This window comes from Podarcis tiliguerta (genome assembly GCF_965153285.1).
Source record: "Podarcis tiliguerta genome assembly, chromosome: Z".
In the NCBI taxonomy this organism is placed as follows: domain Eukaryota; kingdom Metazoa; phylum Chordata; class Lepidosauria; order Squamata; family Lacertidae; genus Podarcis; species Podarcis tiliguerta.
Window position 1 is genome coordinate 12,175,237 of NC_139553.1, and position 19,239 is coordinate 12,194,475.

At 46.5% G+C, this 19,239-nt stretch overlaps 1 protein-coding gene across 20 annotated transcripts in view; it reads right to left on the reverse strand.

Moving 5' to 3' along the window:
- Window positions 1–8,973: 8,973 nt before the first annotated feature.
- The window catches only part of GAPVD1 (GTPase activating protein and VPS9 domains 1), a 51,792-nt gene continuing 41,526 nt past the window's right edge, over window positions 8,974–19,239 (reverse strand). For 17 of the 20 annotated variants that reach the window (XR_014507186.1, XR_014507188.1, XR_014507189.1 and 14 more), the window contains 9 exons: window positions 19,013–19,135; window positions 18,758–18,887; window positions 17,523–17,632; window positions 16,080–16,239; window positions 15,610–15,797; window positions 14,792–15,005; window positions 13,689–13,761; window positions 12,136–12,333; window positions 8,974–10,019 (listed from right to left, as the gene is read on the reverse strand). Coding sequence is in view for 14 of the 20 variants with exons in the window: in XM_083423382.1 (XP_083279508.1) it covers window positions 9,879–10,019; window positions 12,136–12,333; window positions 13,689–13,761; window positions 14,792–15,005; window positions 15,610–15,797; window positions 16,080–16,239; window positions 17,523–17,632; window positions 18,758–18,887; window positions 19,013–19,135 (1,337 nt within the window). In the remaining 6 variants the exon portion in view is untranslated. Of the gene's footprint in view, window positions 10,020–12,135; window positions 12,334–13,688; window positions 13,762–14,791; window positions 15,006–15,609; window positions 15,798–16,079; window positions 16,240–17,522; window positions 17,898–17,935; window positions 18,888–19,012; window positions 19,136–19,239 lie in introns of those variants that run through there. The other 3 variants (XR_014507185.1, XR_014507187.1, XR_014507190.1) reach the window with 2 other exon arrangements.

The following is a 19,239-nucleotide window of genomic DNA, read 5'->3' on the forward strand; positions in this document are numbered from 1 at the left end:
GAAACAAAATCTATAATAAAGTATGTTATGATATGATGATAAGATATGATATGTTCACACACACACACATACGTACAATAATTTACAAATAACCAAATGTCAAAAGCACATCAAGCAGTTACTTGCAATCATGTCACTTCAATGCAAGTAGTGGCTGCACCCGTTGAATACCAGCCTGGTTTGCTGCTTTTGAAGACACAGCAGTGCCATATAAAGCCACCTGTATTTTACTGTGTCCTTGAGAAGCTGGGATTATCCCCCTGCTCCCACATCCGGAGGCGGGGGGGGCTAGTCGAAACGTCTATTTCAGGGAATAGAGATTCTTGTTGAATATTTAACAAATTTGCTTTGTGTTGATTTCGGACCATTGGCGCATCTAGCCCAGCAATGCATTCTCTGACTGGCAGAGGTGCTTTGGGCAGAAAATGACTCTTTTCAAAGGACTCTTAAAATTCTTTTTTTTACCAGAGGTGGCATGTGGGGTGTGTAAGAATATAGAAAACTGCCTCGTACATAGCCAGACCATCAGTATCTTTAGCTTAGCACTGCATGGTAGCAGCTTTCAAGGGTTTCAGGCAGGGAGCCTTCCTAGCCCTACCTGGAGATGCCCTGGATTGAACCCAGAACCTCCTGCATGCAACACATTTGCTTTATCGCAGCCAGCAGATTTCCAAAGAGCTTGGACTCTACCAGTCTTCAAGCCTACCATCTTTTCTGTGCTCCGTTTCTGTGCTTAGTCAATAACACCTTTTTGGGATGGTTGGGTGGGGAGCACCTCTGCCATGATCAGAAAGACAGAATACTTTTAAAAGTAAGCAGCCAAGATTCCCTGCCACGCAGCATCATTTCCAAGCTAGAAAGTAACATAATCAGCCTAAGACCTTGGCAGCAAACTTCAAGGCACAGGAGCAGGACCTGTTTTAAAAAAACAGGTTGTCAACCCTGTGGCCCAGGGTCCTTATGGCAAAGCAACTTGAAGCCTGAACCCCCACTGCTCTCTCTTCTTAGGATCAATGAGAACGAGTGGAATGTCCAGCCTGCAAGAAATACTATGGGCTGCATCCAACATTAGTCCGACTCAGACTAGACCCATTGGAATGAATAGAGATGACTAATGCAAGTCCATTGATTTCAATGGGTCTGAGTACAAGTTAGGTGGATACAAACCTGGTAGGTGGAGCGAAGCAGATGAGAGAAAGCTGGGGTGGGCACAACACAGATAAATCTGGAAGCTTGTCGGCAGAGGCTGACTAAAACTAGAAGGTCTTGTGTGGAGGGAGCATGGCAAAATCTCAAGTGTCGTGGAACCAAACTTCACAACAGACTTATGGACACTTTAGACTGGGGATGTTTTTGCTACATAGTGCGTTTATGGTGGATTCATGTTGGACCATCAATGCATCATTCCACTTTATCAGTAGTTCTGCAGTGCTCTGCCAATGTTACTGTAAGGTAAAAGGTAAAGGACCCCTGGACGGTTAAGTCCAGTCAAAGGCGACTATGGGGTTGCGGTGCTCATCTCGCTTTCAGGCCAAAGGAGCCGGCGTTTGTTCACAGACAGCTTTCCGGGTCATGTGACCAGCATGACTAAACTGCTTCTGACACAACGGAACACCGTGACGGAATCCAGAGCACATGGAAACGCCGTTTACCTTCCCGCCGGAGTAGTACCTATTTATTTACATGCACTGGGGTGCTTTCAAACTGCTAGGCTGACAGGAACTGGGACAGAGCAATGGGAACTCACTCCATCACGAGGATTCAAACTTCAGACCGGCAAGTCCAAGAGCAATTTCAAAAGTGGGATCGTTCTACGAGCACAAATCATCATGAATGCACAATGAAAAGGATGTCTGGAAGGGCTCTTATGACTTTTATTACACTTGAATGTTCAGCAGTCCTCAGCAGAGCTGGTCCCAGACATTGTGCGGCCTGAGGCAAAGGACAATATGGTGCCCACCCTCTCCCTCTCCCATTTTCAGATGGTGACTCTACTGAGAGCTGACTCAAGCTTCATTGCTGGCATCAGGATAGCAATAGCAGAATCCCCCAGCCCACACGAGGGCTGCTGACACAGGGCACTCCAGCTCCTGTCCTCCTACAGAGGGAACAGTCAAGGAGGAGCTGCTGCTGCTGCTACCCCCTCAACTTCTGCCACCTGAGGCAGTTGCCTCCCTATGCCCAATGGACTTGCTGGCCCTGGCCCTCGAATACGTAAACAGAGGTAGTTTACGTATGTAACGGTTCTTAAACCGTTAAGGAATGGATCCCAGAGAATCCACTAGTGCTCTGTGGGAATGCCCCTCTGTGCAGACCCCCACCCACCCAAAACACCTGGAGCAGTGTGTACATATGTGTGTTTGTAGGCCTTCCCAGGGGCCTGTTGGCTCAAGAACACCCCTCCTCCTGTTCACGCTTCCAGGTATATGATTTAATGAAAGGCACAATAAGAAGTGAGACAATTAGAATTTCTGCCTCATTATCATGGTAATCTTATCTGTGGGATAATGAGGTATTAATGGAGATTTAATGTGCCTCTCATAACACAATCCCTTGGAGAAAACACATAAGGAAATTGCTGTAAATCCACTTAATGATGGAAAGGTCCCCAAACGCCATCTTCCAGGGGATGAAAAATGCCGGCAGCGAGCGAATGAGATTCAAGGTCAATCACACGGCAGGGACTTTACGGCAGGAGTGGAGGCAGTGGGGAGAGCTGCCATGGCGGAGGAGATTGGCACGACTCAGGCCCAGCATTTTGCAAAATGCTTTGCCAGGTGCAGTAAGGTCAGCTGCCCGGGATTGGCTGAAATGACAAATCATACACCACACACACACACACACACACAACCCCAGCAGTTTTGAACAACCAAAAATAAGGATGATAGCCATGTTCAAATATATAAAAGGATGTCATATAGAGGAGGGAGAAAGGTTGTTTTCTACTGCTCCAGAGAAGCGGACACGGAGCAATGGATCCAAACTGCAAGAAAGAAGATTCCACCTAAACATTAGGAAGAACTTCCTGACAGTAAGAGCTGTTTGACAGTGGAATTTGCTGCCAAGGAGTGTGGTGGAGTCTCCTTCTTTGGAGGTCTTTAAGCAGAGGCTTGACAACCATATGTCAGGAGTGCTGTGATGGTGTTTCCTGCTTGGCAGGGGGTTGGACTCGATGGCCCTTGTGATCTCTTCCAACTCTATGATTCTATTATTCTAAGGAAAATACTCAGTATGGAGCTCTTTCACAGATCACCAGTGAATGTAGAAACATTGGAGGCTGAACTGGCAAACTGATCAGGAACGAGACCTTAGGATTGTAGTCAATAGCTTGATGAAACTGTTGGCCCAGTGTGCAGCAACTGTGAAAAAGGCAAACTCCATGCTAGACACCGTTAGAAGAGGACTTGAAGATATAGCTCCCAATATCATAATGTTGATATACAGTGGTACCTCGGGTTACAGACGCTTCAGGTTACAGACTCCGCTAACCCATAACCTCGGGTTAAGAACTTTGCTTCAGGATGAGAACAAAAATCGCGTGGTGGTGGCGTAGTGGCAGCAGGAGGCCCCATTAGCTAAAGTGGTACCTCAGGTTAAGAACAGTTTCAGGTTAAGAATGGACCTCCAGAACGAATTAAGTTCTTAACCCAAGGTACCACTGTATACAACTGCAAAACTGCATTTGGAATACTGGGTATTCTGCCTGCCTCACTCCAAAAGCATCTTGCAGAGTTGGGAAAGGTTCAGAAAAGGAAAACCAAAATGATCGGGGGTGGGGGGGTGGAGAGTGGCTCTCCTAGGAGGAAAAGTTGCAGCATTGGGGACTTTTTAGTTTAGCAAAGAAAAGAAAAAAAGGCAAGGAAGAGGGGACATGATAGAAGTTCATACAATGATGCATAACTTGGAGGAAGTGAATAGGAGAAATTTTTATTCCTCCCTCTCATAATGCTAGAACTCAGGAACATCCAATGTTGAAAGATTCAGACTTATTCATAGAATCATAGAGTTGGAAGAGACCATAAGGGCCATCGAGTCCAACCCCCTGCCAAGCAGGAAACACCATCAGAGCACTCCTGACATATTCAAGCAGGGCACAATTAAATTATGAAACTCAGACCCACAGGAGGCAGTGATGTATAAGTAACCAACATCAGCAGGAACAGCCACAAATTTGGAAGGCCTTAAAAGCAGGCTGGACAAATTCATGGAGGATAACACTTTAAATGGCTACTAGCCACAATGGCTATCCTCTGCCTCCACGGTTGGAGGCTCTATGCATCTGAATACTATTTTCAGGAGGGGAGAGTCTCATTTGCTTGGTTCCAGCTTGTGGGCTTCCCATTAGGAACTCTGGCTGGCCCCTGTGAGAACAGGATGCTGGACAGATGGGCCATTGGCCTAATCCAGCAGATTCTATTATGCTCTTAAGCAGCGCCTAAGGTCACAGAGGTCAAGCCATCATACTAAATGGGGGGCCCTAGGGTAGTACAGAAACTTGGCCACTAGATGTCACTCAAGGCATGCACAGGTAATATGCCCAGGTCTTTGCCAAGGTTAAGGCTTTCAGAAAAACACCTCCCTTTTCTCTTGTAGTCCAGTGTAAGTTTCAATACTGCTGGAGCCCTGAGATCATAGAAAGTGTCCCACGGCAGTGTCAGCAGCTGAGGTATGTGTGTTGTAGAGAGGTGTGTGAGAGTGTTCAGGGAACATCATTGATACAACCCTAAGAGAGGGAGGGTGCCTCCAGATTACTGTATATGCTTATCAAGTGTTTGCAGGTAAATTAAATGACATTAGCCATTTAAATTAGCATTTAGTCTGATTGGTCTGTGGAGAGGTTAGATGATGTGGAATCAAAGCAAGGGTCCCACATTTTACTATGCATTTTCCAATCAGGTAGGTAGCCGTGTTGGTTTGACGCAGTTGAAATATATATATATATAAATTGTCCAGTAGCACCTTAGAGACTTAGTTGGTCTCTAAGGTGCTACTGGACAATTTTATTATTAGATTATATATTTTCCAATCACTTCTTCCTTATTGCAGAAAGTCAAATCTTCGCTGAGAAAAAGAAGTGGGTCATGCAAGACTTCTTGCACAATCTGGAGTTTGCAGTACGAGTCTGCAAGTGACTGAAGAAGGGGGAAATCCCCCAAGAGGCAGCTGCTTTCCTAAGCTGATCGGCAGGAATTGAGGAGGGGGAACTGTATGCATTGCAAGCGTGTGGGTGTGAGACTACTCCCACCCACTTCTGGCCAAGGGTGAATCTGGCTCTTGTGCAAAGATGTTAAGCATTGCTCCCTCCCCTTCCAAAGATTAGGGACAGAAATGTGACATTTTATACAGATGTAATATTCTAATAACCAAACGGAGCCACTGAGGAAAAGAAAAGTGAAGTACAGTGGTGCCTCGCAAGACGAAATTAATTCGTTCTGCGAGTTTTTTCGTTCTACGAGTTTTTTCGTCTTGCGAAGCACCACTGTGTATTGACGGTTTCCCATAGGAATGCATTGGTGGTTTTAAAAAAAAGGCGCAAGACGTTTCGTCTTGCGAAGCAAGCCCATAGGGAAATCCGTCTTGCGAAGCAACTCAGAAAACGAAAAACTCTTTCGTCTTGCGAGTTTTTCGTCTTCCGAGGCATTCATCTTGCGAGGTACCACTCTATCTGCAAGGTCTGTAGAAGACAAATAGTTCCTTAAAATAAAAAGGACACCCCCCAAACAAAGCAGCCCAATAAGAACTGAGCATGCTCAGTAGCAATAGAATGTTGAGTGACACCTGGAAAAGAAAAGTAGGAAACAAGAGCCTAGGGAACATGCTGGAAAGAGAGGTGCCTGGCTGAACAGAAACATTTATTGAGGATATGTTGCAACATTTTCTTACCAGTACCATGCAGACAAACACACATTCTGACTCTACTGTAGGATTCCCCTCTGCATGGTACCACTCATTAAGCAGGCAGCTGACAAAGATGATGACTGAAGCAGGCATACAAACTCATCTTCAAATATTTGGTGAGAGCAAGCTCTATTTTTCCATTGTAAGGGCTAGAAACTTGTTTGTTGTTTTTTTTAAAAGGTTTTTGGTATGTCCAGTTCTGTGCCAGACACCAGTGATTTAACTGCACAGCCTCCCTGAGGGCTCTTGTGGAACGCAGCAAACGTTTTGCATTCTGAGCAACAGTTGCAGTCACCATCCCAAAAACGAGGTTGGATCAAATTCAAATGTGCCTATCTTTCTGTCCACGCTCTAATAAAAGAATACAAAGCCCTAATAACCCACCAAAAATATGCCTACAGCAGAAAACGCTGGTCGAACCTAATTAGCGCGGCAAAGGGGAAACATCAGTAACTATTTTGGAAATTGGTTACCTTCGGCTCCCCCAAGGCTGTTTCCCCTCTGTCCACACAAATTCCACCTGACCACTGGGTCTCCTATTTCCAAGCTATGTATGAGGTTGTTGAATATCCCATTCAGGAACATGAAATAGAGCAGCTGGCTAAATGGCCGACAGTCTCAGAAACAGAAGTGAAATGTGCCGATTGAAAAAGACATCAATGCTTTTGCCTTTTAAGCCTTCATCGTCCATGCTTCTGTTTTTAAAGCGGAAATGAAACACTGGCTCTCCAGAAACTAACCCAACATACATTTATCCACAAGAGTTGAAGGACCTGTTAAGAATTTTGTTCCCAGAAAACAAGGTATGGGTGGCAATTGGGCCATCACACACAAAGCAACCCTGCTCTCTGCCTCTGGGTGCAGCAAAGTGGAAAACTCCTGGTCCTCCTACTGTTAGATGCCAACTCCCATCAGTCCCAGTTGGTATGGCTAAGGATCAGGGATGATGGGAGTTGGGAGTCAAACAGCATTGGAAGAGCAGCAGGTTCGTCAACCCTCTCCTATACTGTCCAAAAAGAGAAAGGGGGAGTCAGATAATGACAAAGACCTCTGCTTGAAAGCCTGGACAGGTGCTGCTACTCAGTATACATGAAACTGAGAATCCCTTCGGTCCATCTAGCTCAGTATTGCCTACACTGACTGGAAGCAACCATACTGTTTTGGAGGCAGGAGTCTCTCCAGCCCTACCTGGATGCCATTGGGGTTTGAACCTGGGAGCTCCTGCGTGCAAAATGGATACTCTACCACTGAGAGACAACCCCTTGATTGTACAATCCATCACATTTTAACTTGTAAAACTCAAAAGGAAAACAACACTTTAGCCCTTTCCCCCAACATGCGCAGCAACAAGTTTGATCAAACCCACAGGCAGAAGTGTCGTGGTGAGAGTGCCAAAGGCAGGGTCCGAGCTGAGCTTGCTATGTCAAAGAAAACACAGCTGTAAACTCTGGGGCCTGTTTGCATGTTCGCTTGTGACCCTCCAGCTGTTGCTAGACTCTTGACTCCCATCATCCTTAGTTGACCCATCCTTGGCCATCCTTGCCTGGGGCCAATGGGAGTTGGGAGTCCTAACATCTGGAAAATCACAGGCTCCCCAGGCTTATGAGGAACGGCTAAGGGAGCTGGGCATGTTTAGCCTGGAGAAGAGGAGGTTAAGGGGTGATATGATAGCCATGTTCAAATATATAAAAGGATGTCATATAGACTCTATGATTCTATGAAGCTTACACTGGGGAAGGGTGGGGTTATCATAGTCCATTTATAATTATGTAATGTACAAGCAGGGACGCGGGTGGCGCTGTGGGTAAAAGCCTCAGTGCCTAGGGCTTGCCGATCGAAAGGTCGGCGGTTCGAATCCCCGTGGCGGGGTGCGCTCCCGCTGTTCGGTCCCAGCGCCTGCCAACCTAGCAGTTCGAAAGCACCCCTGGGTGCAAGTAGATAAATAGGGACCGCTTACTAGCGGGAAGGTAAACGGCGTTTCCGTGTGCGGCTCTGGCTCGCCAGAGCAGCGATGTCACGCTGGCCACGTGACCTGGAAGTGTCTTCGGACAGCGCTGGCCCCCGGCCTCTTTGAGTGAGATGGGCGCACAGCCCTAGAGTCTGTCAAGACTGGCCCGTACGGGCAGGGGTACCTTTACCTTTACCTTTACCTTTAATGTACAAGCAAAACACAGAGAGTTACTTATTTTTCTCTCTGATTAGGAACACTTCCTCTCTTATATCCCTTTGTATCTATGTTTAAATTGTAAGCTCCTTGGGACGGGGACACGCCCTGTCATTGTAGAAAGATAGCACTATATAAATAATAAATGGTCTGTGGAGTCCTGTTGTACAGGGAGCCAGCCAGCCAGCCTGGCCTTCATCCTGGATACTCCATTCCACCTCCCCCCAACCCCAATTCCCCATTTTATTCTCTGCTTCCCCCCACCCCACATCTCCAAGATAGCCAGAGACTATGCCTAGTCCTCTACCAACTGCTTTTACACACACACAAAAGCAGCCCCATAATTTGTATAATAAGCCCCTATACAGTGGTGCCTCGCAAGACGAAAAGAATCCGTTCCGCCAGTCTCTTCGTCTTGCGGTTTTTTTCGTCTTGCGAAGCAAGCCCATTAGCGGATTCGCGCTATTAGCGGTTTAGCGGCTATTAGAGGTTTAAGGGATTAGCGGATTAGCTGCTAAAAGGCTATTAGCGGCTTAGATCAGCTGATAAGCGGCTTAGATCATCTGTTAGGCGGCTTAGCCATCAGCTGTCAAGCGGCTTAGCTAACAGCTGTTAAGCAGCTTAGGGGCTGGGGGGAAAGGGGGGGAGGGGAAAAAACCCTGCAGAACTCACAAGACATTTTCGTCTTGCGAAGCAAGCCCATAGCAAATTCGTTTTGCGAAGCACCTCCAAAACAGAAAACCCTTTCATCTAGCGGGTTTTCCGTCTTGCAAGGCATTCGTCTTGTGGGGCACCACTGTATATTTGTTTTTCTTATTGAAAAAAGAGTGTTATCCTAGAGACACCCAGTTTAAAAATACAAACAGCAAAGAGAATGACAAGCCAAAAGACACAAAAGATTTTCACCCAAATGCTTGATGTATGCTTTTAATACGAATAATCAAAATATATATTACAGATTCTGGTTTCATAGGGGGAAAGTTCCATTTCGGGTTTGTACAGTATACACAGTATTTCCGAAGGAAAACAAAAACAAAACAAACGTAAGGTTATTGATGTTTCTTTCTTTCGCTTATATTTTTAAATTCTCTTCAAGCAATCCCGCTTCCCCCTATAAACCCTTAAACATCACCTCTTTTGTGCAACAGATGAATAACTCTAATGCCCTGTCCAAAATTAGGAAGAATGTGCTAATTATGATAAAGGCCATATGAATATCTTCCAGTTTTAGTATACCATTTGGTGAGCATTTACAATTTAATAAATACATTGCTCTTTCATGATTCAAGTTTGACCCCTTCACTTGCTGCAAAAGCTCCTCTGTGACTGGTGCATTCCACCTCAACAAGACAAATGAATTCTTGTAAATAAAAATCATTAGAAAGTGCTTACCTTTATTCTCTCCACTCACCAAGCTTTTAAAAAGTTCTAACTAAACTGTTAAGGAAAAGGTTTTTTTGACATGGAGGTCGTGGCAGCAGAAAAAATGCCTGGAGATTCCAGGATACTTTAACAAGTGGTCCCTTTTATTTTTATTATGATTTGACACAGTGCTAGTTTCTATGGGAAAGAGGATTCAAAAAGAAAAGGAAGCACACACAACCAAAGTAATACCTCAAACCACCCTGCTGGAATTAGTCCAATTAGTAAAGGTTTGTTTGAAAATGCTTGGAACTCCTTTACAGTATTTACACATGGAGGTCTTCTCTCTTTGTTTTCCTGCAGCCTGATGGGCAGAGACCAGGCGTCATACATTCATAAAGGTCCTCCTCTGTGAGCCATTTGGTTCTCAGCAGAGATGCTGGCTGGGCTGGGTTTACTTGCGCTCGTCTATCGTTTTAATGAACTCAACTGCCGCTGTGAACTGCATCCACCAGTAGGATTCTTCTCCAGTTAAACAGTTGGCGTAGAAACTGCTGATGTACTGGACAGTGGACAACAAGCAGGGCGGATTGGCCTGCAGAGAGGAGGAGATGTATGTCACGGTTGGAAGGCCTGTTGTCTCCAGAGGTCATTGGACTCCAACTCCTATCAGCCCTAGCCAGCATAATTTTTTCCCCACCATGGTGCCTATGTTATGGAATGCCCACCCGGCTGAAATATGAGAGGTCCCCATCTGCATGGGCATCCCGTCTGCTTTTGAAGGCACACCTGTTTACACAGGCAATTCCTTTGCTGTCTCAAACTGAGACTCCTGTTTTAATTACTGTGTTGTTCTAATAGTATTGTTTTGTTGCATATTTTAAGTAAGAGTATTTATATTTTAACGCTCGTGCAATGGGTTTTTATTCTTGTAAGCTGCTTAGAAGCCTATTTTGGCATCAAGCAGTTAATCATCATCATATGATGGGAGCTCAAGTCCAACAACATATTGAGGGCACCATGCCAGCCCCCCCCCCCCTTTATAACAGCTTGGAAAGCAGGCAAAAATACCATTTGCAAATACAACAGAACTCTGCAGATACATCTGAAGAAGTAATGGGGAAGGTACCTGCCTTCTGAGGAGGAAGATGGTGGCACTTGGTTCCTTGGCAGCAGCAGCAAAGTGCAGGTGGCCGGAAGGATCGGGGTGGGGTCCCCATGAACAAGGATACCTTAAGGGGCTGAGGCATTTAGCCCCCTTCCAACCACCCTACTACAGGGAGGAGGCAGTAGCTAGGGTACACCCTCCCCCTCAAAATGCAGGAAGATTCCCCACCCCAAATCGCTCCCTCCTCCACCTCCAATTTTATTTTTCTTGCAACCTAGATTATAATCTCATTTCTTCCCCACCACTCAAAAAAATAATATGTAGGGTAGGATATGCTAGGAGGGAGGGAGGAACTGTGTCCCTCTCTCCCAGAAGATAATGTTGGCCAAAGGGGAAAGAAGGGGCACTGAAAGGGCTGATCACCGCCCCCCTGCACCCCTTCTCTCTCCCTCTTAGAAAGAGAAAGAGATATGGTTTGTCGGGGTTTAGCTCAGAGCCAAAGGATGGAGACGGACCACAAACCCGCAGCGCAGGAGGGGCAGAGCCTTCCAGAGAAAGACACTGAACACCCCCTAATTGAACCCTCTCATGAGAAAAGGGTACAGAGGAGTCACACCTCTGGCGTGGAAGAAGTCAAAGGACCGTAAGCCATACACGCCAGTTTGTGGCCCCTGCCAAGGCAGGATTAAGTGAAGCAGCAGGTGGAGGCACTGTGCTTGTTGGAGACTCTTTTCACCAATGACACACACACACCCCTCCCAAGGCCTGGTCCAGCCACTGGATAACAGCTGCCACAGCAGTTGAACCAGCCAGAAGCAGGTAAGGCACAGCATACATGTAAAGCAGGCTCCCCAAACTCGGCCCTCCAGCTGTTTTGGAACTACAGTTCCCATCATCCCTGACCACTGGTCCTGTTAGCTAGGGATGATGGGAGTTGTAGTCCCAAAACAGCTGGACGGCAAAGTTTGGGGGTGCCTGATGTAAAGCATCTTCCACAACCAAGAATAACAGGAACAATAGTTTGCGCTGGGAATTGTAAGGTTTTTTGGGGGGTAGCTTTAAAAGTCGAGATTCCTGCATTGCAGAGGGTTGGACTAGATGACTCTTGAGAGTCCCTTCCAAAAATACAATTCTATTATTATAGCCATCTGGACTGGACTGGAGACTAGCCCAAAACAGTATATCCTGCTCCATACCTGCTAGATATTTTCTTCTAAGGAGCACCCAATAGCTCCCATGACCTGTGTATGGTTCTTGGGTGTGGAAAGCCATCTATCTTGTGCACAGACCTGCACCTTGCAGTTGGGAGAACAAGTGTCCCTTTTTGTCACAGGCTTGAAGCCTAGCCCACAGGAGCATCAAAATGGCAGATGGGAGAGAGGGGCAGGAGAATGGACTGTGTTACTCGCAGCCATGTCTCTTGAATACTCCCAAGTGCAAACAAAGAGCAGAGCAGGCAGGAACCAGGCTGGTTCACTTTTAAAAAATTACGACACCTGCAGAGAATGTTTCATGTAGGGAAATACTAAAAAGCGGTCTGCAGTCTGAGTTGTTTTATGAGCGAGAGAGGCCCAAGGCTCTTGTGTGGGGACATCACCCTTACCTTTATGAGAACAAAGACGAGAACAGGGACAAAGTCGTCTGCCCCAGGAACAGAATCTTCGTTTGCCAGGCTCAGCAGGTTCATGATTGTGGAGCACATCCGCAAGACACACTGCAGCTTGTCCCGGGGGGTCTTGTAGGCGCTGATGGTGCGGATCTCAGACTGTGCTGATGGCCATGGTGCTTCGCGGAGGTAGACCTGCAAGGAAAGGAGAAGACTTGCTTCTAGCCCAATACAGTACAGTGTTTAGAAAAGGGAGGGTGAGAAAATGTCTACATACAAACACGATTAACCCCTTGCATCCAGCAATGTGTACATATACTGCACATGGTAAACATGCAAGCTTATTAAAATACCTGTGATTGGTGTAGCATAATGGTTAAAAGGCCAAGCTATGAATCAGAGTATCCCCAGTTCAAATCTCACCTCGGCTGTGAACTCAGTAGGAGGCTTCAAACAAGGCACACTCGCTCTCCCTTGGAGCCTCGGTCTGCAATTTGGGAAATACTAACACTGACTTATCTTACTGGGTTGCTGGAAATATTACAACTAGAACCTGCGTGTGATGTGCTCTGAATGCTTGAGACCTCTACGCAAATGTTATGCGATATTATAACTAGCACCTAGTACGTATTTTGAAAAATTTCCTGCTTGCTTTGTATTTGGATCGTAAACAAATTCTGCATGATCATTCCTGAGATCCAGGAGCAAGTGTTCACCCACGGTTGGAAACAACCAGAGCCCCATTTTGAATCAAGATGGCAGACTGAAACTTTCAAAAATGCACTGATTCTAACCACTGATCTTTTTGGTTTTTTGGTACAAAACAATGAAGATTTGTAGGGAGCCACCACACAAAAGGCAAGGAAGCTCCCACATGCTACCAAATAAGAATGGGACATATGGACTTGTTGGGACTACTTATCCATTGAGCCTAAAAGGACTGGATGCACTTAGAAAAGCTAGAGCCACAGGATGGTTACTACTACGTCCAGACCTCACTGTGGCGAGGAGAAAAACTTGTACCAGCAAATATTAAGTGATGCAAACCCTGTCTTGTACTTACCAATTCAGTCAGAACTAAGACTGAGTTATTGGGTGCTTTTCAGCCTAATCTGATCCCCAAGCCCAGCATGGCCTCTAGCTTAGTACTGTCTACACTGACTGGCAGCAGTATCTCTCTAGTGCTTCAGACAAGAAGTCTCTCTCAGCCCTTCCTGGAGATGCTAAGCATTGAACCTGGGACCTTCTGAATGCAAAGCAGATGCTCTGCCATTGAGCTACAGCCACATGCCAAACTTTCAACCATACAGGAGAATCACTTCCACACAATCTGAATGTTTAGGGAGAAAAGTTCTTCCTTCTCCCAACTCCAGCATATCCAAACTGGCTGTGTGGGTGGGTGGGTGGGTGGGTGTGCGTGCGTGCAAAATTAAACCCCCCACCCCCATACTACAGTGGCAGTCCACATCATGAACTGCCATCTTCAGTCACAAGTGGTATAGTTCAGACAAAGTCTTACTCTCAGGTGCCAGGCACCACCAAGGACTTACCTCAGGAATCTGGAGTGCTTTATGGTTCGCAGTCACTACTTTAGATAACCTCTGTATGTGATCGTAAAGAAGCCTAGAAACAAAGGGGGGAGGGGGGAGAACCAAACAATTTAAGTAATATAGATGGCACAATCTGGGATTCTGCATAGCGAGCACCGTTAGGTAACAGGGGGCTTCCTTACGCAACCTTCAGTTCCTTGCAGCAGCACCCCTTACAAAAATCTGTCCTACAAAGGAGTCTGGGCTGTCAACCCAATAACTTGTATGGCTTAAGCGACTAATTGTATTTAAATATAATGCCTCAGTGAAAGTAACATTTTCAGGTTACTGAAGAAGGACGCAAGAACTTGCAATTAAAAAACCAATCAGCTAGCTTCAGAGACAGATCAGAATATCCATGTTTATCCTGTCTTATTTTGGCACAGAAGAGACCAAGCATTGGCAAGGCTGCCACTTTTCCAGAATCTCAAGCCCTCATTTTCTCTCTTGTTGCCTCTAAGGACAGGCTATATATACAGGGGGGGGGGGGGAGAGAGGTAGATTGGGCCCAATACAGAAGGGGTGGGGAACCTCAGGCTTGAGGGCCCAGTGCAACCCTTCAGGCCTCTTAATCTGCCCCTTGGAACTCTTCCCAAGCCACACCCCTTCTTCCCAAGCCACACCCTCCACTCACCCCCTGAGTGGTTTTGCCTGACTGAAATGTGTCCTTGAACTCTGATAATGCCTCTAAAATGGGTAACTAAAAAAGGATCTATTGTACAAAGGTAGGATTTACACCTATTGTTCTGCCCACTTGCTCCACCCACCATTTGCATGCAGCCTCGGAAAGGTTTCCCAGACTAAATGTGGCCCTCAGGCTGGCAAATGAAAGCCCTAGCAAAATCCCCGAGTTCAGAACAAATGTAAAAACTGAACACTCATTTCTTGCAAAGGAAGCAATGCACCAGAATGGAACAGAATTAGGGTATTTGAAAAAGCTACAACCAGAAGGAAACTTGGGCCTGCACAGAAGTAGAGGAAGCACACAAGGAAAGGTGGCTGTGGCTTGCCCTCTGCTGCCATTATTGCTCAAGCCTGAAGAAAACCAGCCACATCCCACTCACTGGTCACGCAGGATATCTCCATCCTGGTTAGGGTAGAAGGCCAGTTTGAAGATGCGGTTCATGACGCTGCGCTCAATTGCCAGCTGGGCATCCTGGAGCTGCTCCTCGCTGGCGTTCTGCCAGATGACATCCTGGGCCATTACACCGTAGAGAAACTGGAGGAAGTCCTCAACCTGGGCAGTTTTATCATCCGCTGCAGTCAGCTTCTGGAAGTCTTTGGCAACAAAGCACAAGGGAGGAAATCACAGGACTGGGGAGGGAGAAGCACACCCTCTCTCCTCACACACAATATAGGAATTAGAAGCTGCTCCAAAATTACAATCCCCATGTGTTATCCAGGAAAGCCATAACATGTGCACTACTATTCCCTATGCAAAGAACCTGCACCCGTTGCAAAGGTGAGCTGGCCAAGAGCACTTCCAAGGGAGAAATGTTTAACTGGATCTGATCTGCAGAAGAACCAAGACCAGCAATACATACCACATGGGCCTGCTGCTTCCAATTCCATGACTGGTTCCTGCCTTCTCTGCCTACCTTAGAACGTCAAGTGGCTTGATGTCACAGAGTGGGACTAGAAGCCCCTTCTGTGAGATCACAGCAGCTCAACCAACTGCAGCCAAGGTTTCCCCAATGGCAGACTAAAACTCCAATTATGAGTCTTCCCCTCACCCCTTTTATCTTAATATGTCTTGGGCCATTCACTAGGGTACAGCCAATGGCCCAACGTCACCCAGTAAATCTTTGAACCAAAGTGTGCCTGGCCCTACACTGCATACATCCCACTTCATCTCTTGTGCACAATGCCAGGAGTGGCTTACCTTGAATGAATGCCCTTATCTTTGACTCTTTGCTCTCCAGCAACAGCCGCACACACACTGTGGTGAAGTATCGGTTTGCCACTTCTTTGTCTCGCAGGACTCTCTGCAACAGCCTTTCCAGATGGGCCTGGGTGGTCTGTAGACCCTGGCGGCACTGTGTCAGGTAGGCAATATAGGGAGCCCTTTTCCTGGGATTTGGGGGTGGGTGGGGAGAAAAGAGTTGTACAACTCAATGACATCTGGAAAGTGCAAGTTTGGGGGAGGTGCTCCAAGCTGTTTAGGGTGGCTTCAAAGCACCTGCCCCATGAGAAGTGACAGCCTAATTCTACTCCCAAATTTATATGAGCGAGATGCAGACAAAATGCTGCCCTTGTTGACTTCCTGGGGGCATCTGACTAGCCACTGCTGTATTAGATGGGCCTGATCCAGCAGGGTTCTTCTTGTGTTCTTATGGAAGGTAAGGGATTTACCTGTAATCCTCAGCAATTGAGGCCAGCAGCTTGCGGCAGGTCCTGTTGTCAAAGCGGCCAACACAACGCATGGTCTCCTGGATCTGAGCCATCAGGTTCTTGTCCTGAAGGTTGATGGCTTCGGCTAGCTGGACTTTTAGGAAGCATACAATTTCATTGTCTGTTCAATGGAAAGGGGGAGTGGAAACAGAGTGAGTAAAGGAGAGTTGTGGTAATACCCCCCCCCCCCCGAGTTGTGGCCCTGTGGGATCGCCCCCTGCTGTCCTCCCTACCATCTTCCGGGGCACAAGAGATAGACTATATTTGGCAACACTTTGCTTTCTCTCATACTCTTCCTAGTCTACGTTTCACACTAACACACACAAACACACTATATCAGCCTTCCCCAACCTGTTTCTGGATTAAAACTCCCATTATCCCCAACTGATTACGCTTGCTGGGGCTGATGGCAGTTGTAGTCCAAAATTTCTGAGGGGCACCAGGTTGGAGAAGAATGCTCTGCCTAGTTACCAGCAGGTGACTTGGTCATGGTTGCTGGTGGGACATCTGGTCCAGTAATACCTTAAGGCCCACTATGGAAAACTCATGTTACCAACCCCTGTTCTAAGTGACAAACTGTGTGTCAAAGAAGTAAAATAAGTTTGACTTTGATATGAGTTATACAGTGGTGCCTCGCAAGACGAAATTAATCCGTTCCGCGAGTCTCTTCGTCTTGCCGTTTTTTCGTCTTGCGAAGCAAGCCCATTAGCGGCTTAGCGGCTATTAACGGCTTAGAGGCTATTAATGGCTTAGCGGCTTTAAGAAAAAGGAAACAAACTCGCAAGATGTTTCGTCTTGCGAAGCAAGCCCATAGGGAAATTCGTCTTGCGGAACGACTCAAAAAACAGAAAACTCTTTCGTCTAGCGAGTTTTTCGTCTTGCGAGGCATTCGTCTTGCGGGGCACCACTGTATATCCAATGTTAGTCCTACTCAGAGCAGACACGCTGAAGTCAAAGGATTTATGTTAGTTATGTCCTTACTGCTGGATAAGTGTTTAATAGTTATTGTATCTGTATTCATTTAAGAAGCATTAAAAATTTGTTTTTAAAAAAGTTATGCCCTTTTGTTTCAATGAGTCTACTCCGAGTAGGACTAGCATTAGAGAAGACTGGTTCATTGACCACAGTAAAGAGATTAACACTAAAATATAGCCGTAAGCATTGTATAACTTATGCCCTGAGGCTTTATGATGAAGGGTGGGTAAGGTATCCCATAAACAGAATAAATTCTCAAATTTTCCACTTTTCCTCCGGTGGGGACAGGGACAACACCACCCTGTCCCTGCTTCAAAATTTCCAGCAATTTTACATATTTCTGAGTGGTGTCATGTGTCAAGTGTGCCTCTTGCTTTAAGTGTGGTTGTAGCTATACTAGAAGTCTGAAAGTCAAAAGAGGTCTTTTACCTTCAGGGTCCGTATGATCCGGAAGGCCGTTCCGCGTTGAGTGGGACAACATAGGGAAGGCTACAGAATCTGCTGAACAGAGGGCAAGCCGCAGTTTCTTCTTTGCATCTCTGGGAGGAAGGGGCAGAGGGGGAGAGAGAAAATATTCATTTCTGCCTTGAATTTTCATATAAACACCAAAAGCAATATATTTTATTTCAGTGGCTCCCAAAAAAAGAGAGAGGTGGTGGTGGACTCTAGCACCTCATGTGAAAATGCATATTGTCTAATACGAATCTGCTCTCCTCCCTTTTCCAACAGGAAGGAAGTTTATACAGTGGTACTTCAGGTTACAAACACTTTGGGTTACAGACTCCGCTAACCCGGAAGTAGTACCTCAGGGGTTACAGTCTCCAAAAACCCGGAAGTAGTACCTTGGGTTAAGAACTTTACCTCAGGATGAGAACAGAAATCACATGGCAGCAGCGAGAGGCCCCATTAGCTAAAGTGGTTCCTCAAGTTAAGAACGATTTCAGGTTAAGAACGGACCTCTGGAACGAATTACGTTCGTAACCAGAGGTACCACTGTATTGTGAGCCATTTGTTGGAATCCATTTTTGTAAGGTCTAACCCCAAATCCCCTGGAAGAACACACCAGGAGAGGAGGATAGATGCCACAGGGCCTCTCCCATCCCCCAAAAGAGCAATTCAAGTCACTTGCCTTCATAGTGATGGAAGAGAATAGAAAACCAGTAGGCAGTTTCCACTCTCAAGTTACACACTGGAGAATTTCTAAGCAGAGCTTCCAAAAGCAGGGAATGTTATTCAGCATAGAGCTAAATGCCCGCCGTGTCTGCCTCTATACATCGAACAGCCTTAGTGTTTGGGCTCATTTATTAATATTCCTACATTTATACCTCACCTTTGCTTTGAGTAGAGTACGTGGTTCACCCTCCCATTTTATCCTCCCAACCACCCTGTGGGATATGTATGGGCGAGAGTGTGCCGCTGTTCCCCAAGGCTCGGCCATGGCAGAGTTGGAGGATTCAAACTGGTGTTTCTCTGAGTCCTGGTCCACCATTCTAACCGCCACACTAGAGGCAGAGGATTTCCGCCAAACACAGAATCCTAGGCAGTATTTGGATCTAGCCTTCTTCCCAAAGTCCCTTTGTCTACTGCAGTGAACATCTCTCTCTCTCTCTCTCTCTCTCTCTCTCTCTCTCACACACACACACACACACACAGAGTCAAGCTACCTGTAAGAGAAAGCCGAATCCTGTGGCTGGGCTGCTTGGCTGGCAGAATCCGGAAGATCATCTGCGGATATGTTCTGCAAGTTGTCGTCCCGCACAGAGTCATGGATGCTCTCGCCATCTCCAATGGCATCTAAACCCAGCCCACCAAATGAGCATAGAAAAGTTAGCCTTCTCACATCATCAGCAGGTAGCAGCCACCCTCTTCCCCTCATTGCTTGAAAACCATGACGGCTGGGGGCAAGAACAGACTCTCACCTGCATTGTCATAGGTCACTACAGCCCCCTCATTGGGGCTGGTTCGCTTAATCGCATTCCTGTACTTGTCCAGGATGTCCTCCGCTGCCTGGGCCTGAGCGCTCAGTCTAGGGCCAGAGTCATCTAAAATGTAAAAAAAAAAGGGGGGGGGAGAAGCAGCAAGGAATTAACATAGGGGTGGGTGTTGGTCTCGAGTAGGCAGTCTAAATACCAAAGGCATCCTGTGG